Source organism: Hypanus sabinus, chromosome 13 (genome assembly GCF_030144855.1).
Source record: "Hypanus sabinus isolate sHypSab1 chromosome 13, sHypSab1.hap1, whole genome shotgun sequence".
Classification (NCBI taxonomy): domain Eukaryota; kingdom Metazoa; phylum Chordata; class Chondrichthyes; order Myliobatiformes; family Dasyatidae; genus Hypanus; species Hypanus sabinus.
The window spans coordinates 78,682,835-78,696,316 of NC_082718.1; the positions used below are offsets into that span (position 1 = coordinate 78,682,835).

At 41.0% G+C, this 13,482-nt stretch overlaps 1 protein-coding gene across 2 annotated transcripts in view; it reads left to right on the forward strand.

Moving 5' to 3' along the window:
• The window catches only part of LOC132404023 (TRAF-type zinc finger domain-containing protein 1-like), a 59,282-nt gene that overhangs the window by 24,650 nt on the left and 21,150 nt on the right, over window positions 1–13,482 (forward strand). Inside the window, exons 5-7 of one of the 2 annotated variants that reach the window (XM_059987976.1) lie at window positions 3,614–4,019; window positions 5,578–5,838; window positions 13,267–13,334. In XM_059987976.1, the coding sequence (XP_059843959.1) occupies window positions 3,614–4,019; window positions 5,578–5,838; window positions 13,267–13,334 (735 nt within the window). The remainder of the gene's footprint in view (window positions 1–3,613; window positions 4,020–5,577; window positions 5,839–13,266; window positions 13,335–13,482) is intronic. The other variant, XM_059987977.1, reaches the window with a different exon arrangement.

The window sequence follows — 13,482 nt, forward strand, 5'->3', positions numbered from 1 at the left end:
TAAGAGATGCATTATAGGAAGAAGACGAAAGAAAAAAAAGGCGAAATAAAAAAACCCAAAAATATTTTAGAGAAGAAACCGCCATCTTAGTAAAAGATTCGAAGGATTAATAATAATAACCAAAGATAAACTACAGTGGTTGAAGTAAGTAAAATAACAAAATTAGTATGTCAAAAAAAAACTTTAACTAGAGTATAAAATATAGAGTGAACCTACACCAATAGCCAGAAACAAAATCTGGTTTTGGAAATAAAAACCAACTTGCACGATCAAAATCACTCATTTATTAGGGATGAGAATCTGTAGCAGTAGGGAAGTTCTCATTCAGAAAGCTTCTCGCTTCAGATGTAGAAAAATAAACCTGCTGTGGTGCATTCGGAGGCGATATTCTGAGCTTCGCAGGGTATAAGAGCGCAGGTTTTAGATTTTTCTCATAACATTCAGACATCAGAGGTTTAAAAAGAAGCCTTGCCTTCATTACTTCTGGACTAAAATCTTCTACTAAATGAAAATTGTGATCTAGAAATTTGACCATCCCAACACGCCGAGCCACACGAATAAGTTGCTCTTTAACATGCACATAATGAAATCGGACACTTACAATCGGTGTTTTAGCTGAAGCACTTGGTGATTGACGCATAATTCTGTGAGCGCGATCGAGTAACGGAGGACTGTCTGGAAATACAGAAGGGAACGCATCCTTTAAAAGTTGAGCAAAGTACTTCGAGGGGTCCCCTTGTTCAATACCTTCTGGGAGACCAAGTATGCGTAGGTTCTGTCTTCTGGACCGATTCTCAAAGTTGACACTCTTGGCTTTAAGTGTTTCCACTTGTTTAATTGTCGAAAGTAAGTTCTGCTCCAATTTTTCAATGATCAAATCTCGCTTCTTGCAGAGTTGCGATTAGAACTTGCTGCTGGTTAACTACTGAATCCGTCTTATCCATATAACCTTGAAAAGCCTTTATATCTTGTTTAAAAATTTGTCATTGTTCTTCAAATTTTTCATTTAAAACCTCCAATAACATTTCATAAGTCAATTCAGTGCGTTTAGGATCAGCCTGCTTCTTTCCGTTCCCGTTAGGATTCTTCCCAGATTCTCGCCCTTTAGATCTAAGAGCCATTTCTTCAAAAATTCACAATAAACTCTTAAAGATAAGTCCAAAAAAGTAGCAAGAATCTTTTGGTGTAGGTAAAAATAAGTTAAATAAGGGAGATCATAGGTTAAAAAAAGTAAAGGTTATGGAGTGAATCTGAAACAGTACTCACTCCATGAGCGTCTCCTGCTGACCAGGAAGAAGCACTGTCGATGTTTTGGGCCGAGACCCTTCGTCAGGACTAACTGAAAGAAAAGATAGTAAGAGATTTGAAAGTAGGAGGAGGAGGGGGAATTGCAAAATGATAGGAGAAGACCAGAGGGCATGGGTTGAAGCCAAGAGTTGGAAAGGTGATTGGCAAAAGGGATACAGAGCTGAAGAAGGGAAAGGATCATGGGACGGGAAACCTAGGAGAAAGAAAGGGGAAGGGGAGCACCAGGGGGAGATGGAGAACAGGTAGAGTGATGGGCAGAAAGAGAAAAAAAAGGGAGGAGGGGGAAAAAAACTAAATATATCAGGGATGGGGTAAGAAGGGGAGGAGGGGCATTAACAGAAGTTAGAGAAGTCAATGTTCATGCCATCAGGTTGGAGGCTACCCAGCCGGTATATAAGGTGTTGTTCCTCCAACCTGAGTGTGGCTTCATCTTGACAGTAGAGGAGGTCATGGATAGACATATCAGAATGGGAATGGGACGTGGAATTAAAATGTGTGGCCACTGGAAGATCCTGCTTTCTCTGGTGGACAGAGCATAGGTGTTCAGCGAAACAGTCTCCCAGTCTGCATCGGGTCTCAGCAATATGTAAAAGGCCGCACCAGATGCAATATACCATACCAGCGATCTCTGGAGACGGCTTATCTACGGATATCTACTGTAAGCCCACTGACTCTTACAGCTACCTGGACAATTCCTCTTCCCGCCCTGTCTCTTGCAAAAGTGCCATCCCCTTTTTGCAATTCCTCCATCTCCACCGCATCTGCTCTTAGGATGAGGCTTTTCATTCCAGGATGAAGGAGATGTCTTCCTTTTTTAAACAAAAGGACTTCCCTTCTTCCACCATCAACTCTGCTCTCAAACACATCTCTCCCATTTCCCGCACGTCTGCCCTCACCCCATCCACCCGCCACCCCACTTGGGATAGGGTCCCCCTTGTCCTCACCTACCACCCCACCAGCCTCTGGGTCTAACGTATAATTCTCCGTAACTTCCGCCACCTCCAACGGGATCCCACTACCAAGCACATCTTCCCCCCCACCCCTTCCTGCTTTCTGCAGGGATTGTTCCCTATGCAATTCATTCACCCCCCCATCTCTTCCCACTGATCTCCCTCCTGTTCATTCGTTCCCCCCCCCCTCCATCCCTTCCCACTGATCTCCCTCCTGGCACTTATTCTTGTAAGCAGAACAAGTGCTACACCTGCCCTTACATTTCCTCCCTCACCACCATTCTCGGCCCCAGACAGTCCTTCCAGGTGAGGCGACACTTCACCTGTGAGTCGGCTGGTGTGATCTACTGCGTCTGGTGCTCCCGGTGCGGCCTTGTATATATTGATGAGACCCGACACAGACTGGGAGACTGTTTCACTGAACACTTATGCTCTGTCCGCCAGAGAAAGCAGAATCTCCCAGTGGCCACACATTTTAATTCCACGTCCCATTCCCATTCTGATATGTCTATCCATGGCCTCCTCTACTGTCAAGATGAAGCCACACTCAGGTTGGAGGAACAACACCTTATATACCGGCTGGGTAGCCTCCAACCTGATGGCATGAACATTGACTTCTCTAACTTCTGTTAATGCCCCTCCTCTCCTTCTTACCCCATCCCTGATTTAGTTTTTTCTCCCCTCCCCTTTTTGTTCTCTCTCTGCCCATCACTCTGCCTCTTCTCCATCTCCTTCTGGTGCTCCCCTCCCCCTTTCTTTCTCCCTAGGCCTCCCATCCCTTTCATCCTTTCCCTTCTCCAGCTCTGTATCCCTTTTGCCAATCACCTTTCCAACTCTTAACTTCACCCCACACCCTCTGGCCTTCTCCTATCATTTTGCATTTCCCCCTCCCCCTTCCACTTTCAAGTCTCTTACTATCTTTCCTTTCAGTTAGTCCTGACGAAGGGTCTCGGCCTGAAATGTTGACATTGCTTCTTCCTATAGATGCTGCCTGGCCTGCTGTGTTCCACCAGCATTTTGTGTGTGTTCCTTCTGTGAGCATTATTGATTGACAATACTATGTTAACTGGTGTATGAAGGTGGAGCAGATTTTCATCTATGCCCACAGTTGATTATGTAAATAAATTATGGTAACCTTGCTTTATTTTTTTACATAAAATGCTATAATTTGAGAAAATTTGCATACAAGTTCTATGCATAAGGTCAATCTCGGGTACCTGTAGTAACATGACCAGTAGATGTGAATAACTAAGAATGAGCCAGACAATTCTAGCTCTCAATGGGCCTAGTGTTATCATGCTTTGCAAGTCTTAAAAAGAAAAGTTTTTAAATTTTCTTGTCTTTTGTTTTTAAAGAGTACAGAATGTCCTTTGCGGCTGATCAAATGTCAATACTGTGAGCTGGAGCTAGCCTTCAATAAGTCTGAAGAACATGCTGATTATTGTGGATCAAGAACAGAATTCTGTCCAACCTGTGGTCGCAATGTTCTGGTGAAGGATTTAAGCGTGCACCATCTCATATGTGGCAAAGAGGTGGAGGAAAAGAATAATAACCGCATGAAACCCAAACCTGAATATGAAGTTGAACAAAACGTTGGAGCCTGGTTTGAAAACCAACCATTTGGGAATGTTATCCAGACTGAGCGAGTTAGGCCAAGAATTTCCAGACCGTTGGACACTAAATTTTATGGGAACAGAGAAATAGGGCTTCCTATCATGGATAGAAGAAACTTGCCAATAAGAAGTAGGGACCAAAATAGAGGTAAGGTGGGTGGGGGAGGAAGGGGAGCATTTAGCATGGAAACTGTTTTTATTATGAATACAAGAGGTTTTGGACTTCCAGAGCAACACAAAATTCCAGAGGCACTCAGCAGTTCAGACAGCAACTATGGAAATGAATAGATAGCAATTTGGGCTGAGACCCTTCATTAGGACTGGAAGGAAAGGGGAAGATAACAGAATAAATAGGTGGGGCAAGGGGAAGGAGGGAAAACTGGAAAGTGATAGGTGAAGCCAGGTGGGTGGGGGAGCAGAAATGAAGTAAGAAGCTGAAGGTGATTGGTGGAAAAGGCAAAGGACCAGAAGAAGGACTCTGATGTTTTTATTATTTTATTTGAATTCAGCCTGTAGGGGAGGGACACAAGAAAATGGGAGTGGGAGTAGGCCACCTGGTCCCTTAAGCCTGCCACATCATTAAATATAGTTACAGCTGATATATACTGCTTTACTCGTGTGCCAGTTTAACATAGCCCTCAATTCCCCAATCTTTCAAAAGTGTGACTACCTCCACCATAATTACTTCTAATAATCTATCCTCCACAGTTCTCTGGGGTTGAGAATTTAGAGATTCATCACCATTCATGCAAAGTTTTTTCTATATCTCTGTTTCAATTGACCTACCCCTTGTAACTGTGTCCCTTTATTCAGGGCTCTTCCCACTAGTGAAAACATCTCAATATCTACCTTTTGTGGCCTCTCAGGATCTCAGTAAGGTCATTCCACATCTGTTTAAGCCAGGGGTTCCCAACCTGGGGTCCACAGACCCCTTGCTCAATTATACTGTTCCACGGCATAAAAAAGATTGGAACCTCTGGTCTAAACTCTAAAATGTACAGACCCACAGCTAAAGTGCAAGGTCCTTTATGATATAGGGAAGCAAGTCCAGCAATTATAAGTTTCCTCATGACTTGCTTCCAAAATGATTGAATATTTCTTTGGCAAAGAATTTAAAAGAGGAATGAAAATGTTGATATTGAGCTGAAGGTTACCATAATTTAGGTTTTGGTGTTGCACCTGAGATTCCTAGTCAAGAATGGGCCTTTATCCTGCTCACAGACTTCTGAAGGAGCCACAAAGTTTGATAAGTTATCTGCAAGAAACAGAATTGTATCCATATCCAGGCTTTCTAGCTTTTAAGTAAACCCATTTCTGGCGCTGATGGATTTGTGGATATACAAACAGTACAGTGTCATTTTGCAGCCAGTTCTTCTGTACTGTGACAGCATGGAGAAGCTGCTGACTGAGATGAGGGAACTGTTCCAGAAGTCAATGGTAGCAATTCTTAGACTGGATGCTCTAGAACTTTGCAATGTAATAGAAATCATTGACCAGTAGCAGCTATGTGTTTGTCATTACTGTCTTGAGTATGCATTAATTTTAGACAAATAGTTCTATATTGTCAAATAATTTGTAAGAACTTGTTTGTGCAAAATCACAGGCTTTTCCTTCATTTACAACAGTGACTATCTTCAAAAAGGCAATTCTTTAATTCAGTGTGTGTTAAGCCTTCTGCTTTTTAACAAGATGTGCATTTTCTGTAGCTTTCACAGCCAGTGTTACAAGGACTGAAAAAAATGAAGTGGCAGATCCCATACGTTTAGATGCCAACTCTAATCTAGACTATCTGCTTGCTCTGAGTTTGCAAAACGAAAATGGTGGTGAAGGATCAGGGACCCCAGTGTGGGAGGACTTTCACTCGGATTGTGGGTATTCACATCCAGAAAATGTTGTTGGATTGTTTGAGGATCAGCCATCATCTGATCTATTCCCAGCCTCTGTAAACGTCCACGAGGAAGTAACAAGTAAGTTGTTGAAAGTATGTTTCTGGTTTGTGTGTTTGTTTATTGAGAGGCAAAGTGCGGAATGGGCTGCTCTGGCCCTTTCAGCCTTGCTGCCTGCATTCCCTGATTTAACCCCTAGCCCAATCATGGGACAGTTTACAATGATCAATTAATCTACTAACCAGTATGAGTTTAGACAGTGGGAGGAAACCACAAACATTCCATAGGCAGGATGTACAAACTCCTTACAGAGGGTGCTGGGATTGAATTCTGAACTCTGACTCTTTGAGCTATACAGGTGTCCCCCGCTTTTCGAACGTTCGTTTTACGACGCCTCACTGTTACGAAAGACCTACATTAGTATCTGTTTTCGCTAACCAAAGAGGATTTTCGCTTTTACAAAAAAAAGATTTATACGCGTGCTTTATACGTGTGTTTACCCCCCAAGAAAGACTACAATGACCATGAAGCTTTGTGCAGGCAGTTGTTTGCATATGCATGTACGTGCCGATTTTTTTTCTCTCTAAATCAGTTTTGGCTCGCTGTCTTCCGGATTTTGATAAGTGAAACTACACTGTACGTACAATATTTCTACTTTATATAGGGTGTATATTTATCATATCATTCCTGCTTTTACTACACGTTAGTGTTATTTTAGGTTTTATGTGTTATTTGGTTTGATTTGGTAGGTTATTTTTTGGGTCTGGGAACGCTCAAAAATTTTTCCCATATAAATTAATGGTAATTGTTTCTTTGCTTTGTGACATTTCGGTTTACACACAGTTTCATAGGAACTTTCTACCTTCGGATTGCGGGGGAAACCTGTAATAGCATTGCACTAACCACGATGCTACTGTGATTCTGACTTGGATATTAGTCTGAGCACAAGGATGTTGACCAGGTCACTTCCACACATCTGAGCAATGTGTGTTTAATATTTTCCCATACTTTCCAGTGTATTATATTGCTTGTACTTATCCAGTGTTTTTGATGTGCCAAAAAAATCTGATTAATAATTCACATTTGGTCCTCATTTATGTTGCATGCAGTGAAGAAGTTCTGTCTGCAAGTGGGAAGCATAAGTTGCTTTATTAGATGTGGGAAAAACGACTTAAGTGCTTTGATTCCTGAAATAGTGTGTTGTAGGCTGAATGATTGAGATGGAAGTATATAGAACGTAATGTGATCTCGCTGAAACACCCTTAACATTCTGTCAGGATTTCCTCAGTTGTTGAATTGGAAGCTGGTCTTGGGTTAAGGGATTGTCCATTTAGGGATGCCATGTTCAGATTTCTTATTCAAGAAGTATGTAACCAAGAAAACTGGAGGGTTGACTACTGACATCATTAAAGACTGGTACTGACTTCATTAAAGACCAAGGCAGATTATGGATACCAGAAACTCAAGAGTAAGAAGATCAGGGAGTTAGTGGATTAGATCAGTGGTGAAGGCTTGAAGTCTATATAGCTGTTTTTTTTTGTGTTAGCTTAACTCGTATTCAAAAGGATAAAGTGAAAATACACATCTGTTGTCCCTTTTCGCACATTGATTTTCTGTTATTCTGCTTTCTTTTGAGATGACTGACAATTAACCTGTATTGGTTAGTTTTTATGTTCATGCTGAGGTCTAGGGTCTTCAACATAGAACGCGATAGGGAGGCTGGGGATTGGTGGGGTGGGTGATGCTACTCATTCATTTTACCAAGAACATATTAAAAGATTGATTAGATCTCATCTCTATCCTTTACAATGTGACCATTTTAAGAGTTTGTCTGTTTTTTCTTATGATGAATGGGGACCAGGCTGGGTATTGTCTCAGGAAAATGTTGATTGTATCAGCTTGAAGCAGAGTGAGTTTCATTTAGTCTTGTTTTACACATTTTTTCATTGGTTGCATTCTATGGCTTCTCCCTTTTTAAAATCTGCATCACTTCACTTAGAGGTTTTGTTGAAATTTATGAAATAAAGGTTAAATAATGAACAGTGTACTTAAAAACAACGTGCTGCTCTGTACTCTCTCTGCAATAATCCCAACCTCACCATCAAACCTGCAGATAAGGAGGGTGCTTTAGTAGTCTGGTGGTCTGACCTTTACCTTGCTGAGGCTTGGCAGCAACTCTCAGATGCCTCTTCTTACTTGCCTCTTGAATAGGACCCCATGAAGGAGCAATAGGCCATTGTCTGCCATACCATCATCCATCCTTATCAAATCCAGGGATCTCACGTTCATTGCCACCAACCTCATGGTTCCCTTGCCCCACACCCCTCGTATCTACCTCCTACCCAAGATCCATAAACTCACTTGTCCAGCTAGCTACTGAACTTGTGTGTCTGTACCTTGGTTCTGTTTTATACCCCCGGTTCAGTCCCTTCCTATCTACATAGGTGACACTTCACAGGCTCTTGATCTTTTCAATGACTTCAGGTTCCTTGGCCCTGATCGTCTCATTTTCACTTTGGATGACCAGTCCCTATATACCTCCATCCCCCATCAAGTGGGCCTTAAAACCCTCCACTTCTTTCTGGACAACAGACCCAACCAGTTCCCCTCCACTACCACCATTCTCTGTCTGGCAGAACTGGTCCTTGCCTCAGTAATTTCTCCGTTGGGTTCTCTCACTTCCTTCAAACCAAAGGTGTAGCCACGGGCACTCGCATGGGTCTCAACTATGCCTGCCTTTTCATCATCTACATAGAATAGTCTATGTTCCAGTCTACACCGGCATTGCTTCCCAATTCTGCTTCTGCTACATTGATGTCTGCGTTGGTACTGCTTCCTAATTTCATCCAATTTGCCTCCAGCTTCCATCCTGCCTTCATTTACTTGGTCCAATTCTCTTCCCTTTCTCAATCTCTCTCTGTCTCCATCTTTGGAGACAGTCTACCTGTTGATATCTTTTATAAACCAAGTGACTCTCTTAACTGTCTGAACTATACCTCTTACCACCCTGTCACTTGTCCTTCCAGGAGAAGTGACATTTCATCTGTAAGTCAGTTGGGGGTCATCTACTGTACTTGGTGCTCCTGGTGTGGCTTCTTGTACATTGGTGAGATCTGAGGTAGATTGACAGTCTGCTTCGCTGAGCACCTTTGCTCTGTCTGACACAAAAAAACGGATCCCTTGGTGGACACCCATTTCAATTCTAGTTCCCATTCCCAGTCTGACATGTCAGTCCATGGCCTCTCTGCTGCCAGAATGAGGTCACACTTGGATTGGAAGAGCAACACCTCATATTCTGCCTGGGTAGTCTTCAATCTGATGACATGAACATCAATTTCTCAAATTTCTGATAATTGCTGCCCCCACCCCTCTCAATTTTCCATTCCTGTTACCCTCTCTCAGCTTTTCACCTTACCTGCTTATCATGTCCCTTTGGTGCTCCTTCCCCCTTCCCTTTCTTCCATTGTCTTTTGTCCTTTCCTATCAGATTTCCACTCCTCTAGCCTTTTATCTCTTTTACCAATGAACTTCCCAGTGCTTTACTTCAACCCTCCCCCCCTCCTGGTTTCACCTATCACCTTGTACTTCTTCCTCCCCTCCCTCCACTTTCTTGCTCTGACTTCTCTTCCTTTCTAGTCCTGATGAAAGGTCTCTGCTCAAATCGTTGACTGTTTATTCTTTTCCATGGATATTGCCTGGTCAGCTGAGTTCCTCCAACATTTTGTGTGTGTTGCTTAAAATCAAAATGGGTCTGACATGTTGCTTTCAAGTTCTGCTTGGACACTATTAAGTTTTGCTCTGTCCTTCTGACCAAGCTCTCCTATAAAGACCAACAGTATCAAATATTTTTGACTTCTATATTTGAATCTGCCACTTTCTTCTTGTATTTTTCTGTTTACCATAATGGCATTTTAGCTTTAGTCCCCTGAAGGTGTTTTTCAATGTGGTCTCTTTCTCAAAGTGGCATGATACTTACTCTTTGTTATGCCTGTGTTTGTGTTGGAATGATTAGTTTATAAACACTCTACATAAAGAAGTCTGGATATAATTTCCAACACCCCTGCCCGTTTTCTCCTACCCCCTTAATCATTTTCAAGTTATCAAGCATCTTTTTCCAACTTTTAATAAAACATACCCAAGGTATGAGATTTGTTACATCTACAAAGTATAATGTGCTCAATGAAATATATTGGAATAAACTTTGATGAAGTGTTCTTTGCATTAGATGGACTGCTAAGTGGAAATGTAAACATGAAAGGTATTCCAGTGTTCCTTTTTAAACCTCTATGCAGTTGGTAGACAATTATTGCAAGTATTGGTTGTATTTGGTTTTCAGTTACCCTGCCTGAGACCCATTTCTTTAAGCTTTCACTCTAATTTGGTGTTTCAAAACTATTTTCTCTCTGGAATATTTATCATTGAGTGATATAATCATTGATCTTTTTTTCTCTATCAATCACCCTGATCTACATAAATCATTTCTTATTTATTTGCAGATACAGTACGGAACAAGCCCTTTTGGCCCAATGAGCTGTGCCACCCAGCAACTCACCTTTTTAACCCCAGCCTAATCACAGGGCAATTTACAATGACTGATTAACCTACTAACCAGTACATTTTTAGATTGTGGGAGGAAACTGGAGCACCTGGAGGAAACCTATGTGGTCACAGGGAGAACATACCTTAGGTGCCTTAGAGATGGCACCTGAATTGAACTCCATGTAACTGTATATGGATGTGACACATGCTCATTGCTTCCCTTGAAACAAATCACCTTTCCACAATCACAGTGGTAACCCAATCTGGTAGTACAGGCAGTCCCCGGGTTACATACGAGTTCCTTTCCTGAGTCTGTCTTTAAGTCGGATTTGTACTGAAGTCAGAACAAGTACATCCGGTATTATTTAGCGTCAGTTAGTCAAATGTTTGTCTTAGTATATAGTATATATTTTACCTTTCTGTGCATATAAAACACTTAAGAAACGTATGTATTTCAATAATTAAACCACTCCGTTGCTTAGTAATAATTGTAGCTTTAATCAGGGCGGCGCCTTTCACATGCTCCATTATTCTCACTTTATCTGTTATCCTTTAAAATTGTTCCGATTGTTGACCAACTGTAGCCTAACGCTTTTCCAATGTCTGATGGCATTTCACCTCTTTCTAGACACTTTATTATTTCCACTTTATTTTCAATTGTGTTCGCTTCCCGTCAGTGGAACAGAAACACTGCAGGCAGCGGCTCCCAAGCTTTGCCGGCTCCTGATGTCCGCTGGGTCCTAAGGACCACCGCATTGAGACAGGCTAAATGGGACAAGTGGGGGCTGTGCTGGGTTTGGGTATTTGATCATCCACAATATTCCGTGTGGGAATTTAAACTGGAGGTGGCAGTTTTTTTTTTACGAGGTCGAGTTGCGAGTTCAACATCAACCCAGCACGGATGGTACGTAGTCACTGGAATGACATCAACTCGGCACGGGAACGGTCTATCACTGGATCGAACTCGGGAAACTCCGTTTTCCAGCCCGGCGCTGATCTCACTGCACCATCAGCTGAACAACGGTGGGGGGGGGGGGGGAGCGGGCAGGGTTAGGGTGAACCTTACTAAGAAAAATTTAAGCCAAATACAAAGTTAAACACTCAACACAGTGTCAACTTAAAATGGCGGATGGCGTTCTCCTTCCTCAGTTCGTAAGTACGAGCTGTCCGTAAGTCGGATGTTCGTAACTCGGGGACTACCTGTATACTTCATTCATTTCAAGCCATTGTTTAGTTTTTGGTTTGGGGAGAATGGAGACTCAGATCTCTGCTTGCCTCTCCCTACTTCAGGTAGTAGATTGTAAAAGGTGGTTCTCTGAAAGTCATGAAGGACACATAATCCCTCAAGAGAAAATAAATTATATTCATAAATTATTTGCAGGTAACTTAATCTAATTCAGAAGCACTTTTTGAATAGCTTAGAAATTCTGATAGTGTCCTAGGACTCAATGTGACATCTTCTCCCTCCCCAGAATCCCAACCAGATTCTTAACATTTTCTGTTTTTGTTCTGAATTTATAGTTTGTTTAGTTTATCTTTTACTCCTATCATTGGAGTGGCAGGTTTTGTTAAAAGTTCGCTATTGGTTTCCTCAATTAAAACATTGTTCTTTAATAGACAGTGAAACCTCAGTAAGCATTTCTTTTTGTTGCAACCAATATTTATTTTACTTTTCGAAGCAATCCTGAATATGCTGAAGTCCATCCTTTGTAACTTTAAGGCAATCTGTTTTTTTTTATTAAAGCTTCCTATCACAACTTCCCATCACAGTAGCACATGCTTAATTTATAAACACAATTTAATGCATGTTATTGTGGTATTCATTTCTGAATGCTATTTGCATACTTTTATTACTTGCACAGTTTGTTCTTTTCCTCCCCACATTGGGTGTTTGATGATCTTTTGTTTTAATGGGTTCTTTTCGGTTTCTTTGTTTTATAGCTGCCAACTCACATATCGCAGCAGTAACAAAATTCCTCCTTAAGTTTTGACACTTTTTCTGGGAAGGATCATCCATAAATTTAGTTATAAATTTATGGATGCTTAAAAGTTGGATAGGCAACTATGTGACAAATTATTACATTTGTAATGTTCTCACCGTGTACACTTCTGAGCCATTTGCTGGAGTGTTATTTAAATCAGGAATAGTAGGCAACATTTCTCAGCTGAAGCTTTCTGATAGCAGTTTGTGCCAACTCACATATCGCAGCAGTAACAAAATTCCTCCTTAAGTTTTGACACTTTTTCTGGGAAGGATCATCCATAAATTTAGTTATAAATTTATGGATGCTTAAAAGTTGGATAGGCAACTATGTGACAAATTATTACATTTGTAATGTTCTCACCGTGTACACTTCTGAGCCATTTGCTGGAGTGTTATTTAAATCAGGAATAGTAGGCAACATTTCTCAGCTGAAGCTTTCTGATAGCAGTTTGTGCTTTGTCAAACAGCTAGCTCAGCCGGGTTAGCAGATTTAGCACCAGGCTAAATTATTACTGAGTCATTGTTGCATCAACTGCTGTGATTCACAGGGGGAGATTTGGTAACTGCATTAGCAAATAAAACTTGACATTCCACTTTATTGGGTCCTATCATTTTCATTCCAACTTTTGCTGAAATTCCAGATTTGTCTTTCATTTTTATGTTTTAAGTTTCTTTTTCTCTTTGCTCAATGTTGTGCAAGTGTGGATTGAACAGATTTAAAATTTGTTACCTAATGATAGCACTGAACAGTCAAAGTGCAAGTAAAGATACTAGCAAATTCTCAGTTTGTCACCTTCCCTCCTGACTTGTCAATTAATTCAATGTGATGGCAGCCTTACAATTTGGATTGCATCCAAAAAGGGCTTATTTGAGATCTCTTATTGTGAGTTTTGTTTGAAAACTTTTATTTATCTGTCAGATTGAATTTAAATTTAAAAAAGAGTTGCAGAAATTTTAATTTTCAGTAACAATTTACTTTTTTTCAGATGTCACGATGTTGCCTTGTGAATTCTGTGAAGAACTTTTCCCTGAAGAAGAACTAATTCTTCATCAGGTACAGTTTGTCCAATGTGGCTTCTTACCTTGGACCTTGTTTCATGTATTCCAATTATTGATTCTTAAAGTAGTATTTTCTTGTGGTACTGTTGCTTGTAATTCAAGTGTCTTCGACATTCAACAAACTTAGTAAGAACAGTTTGTAT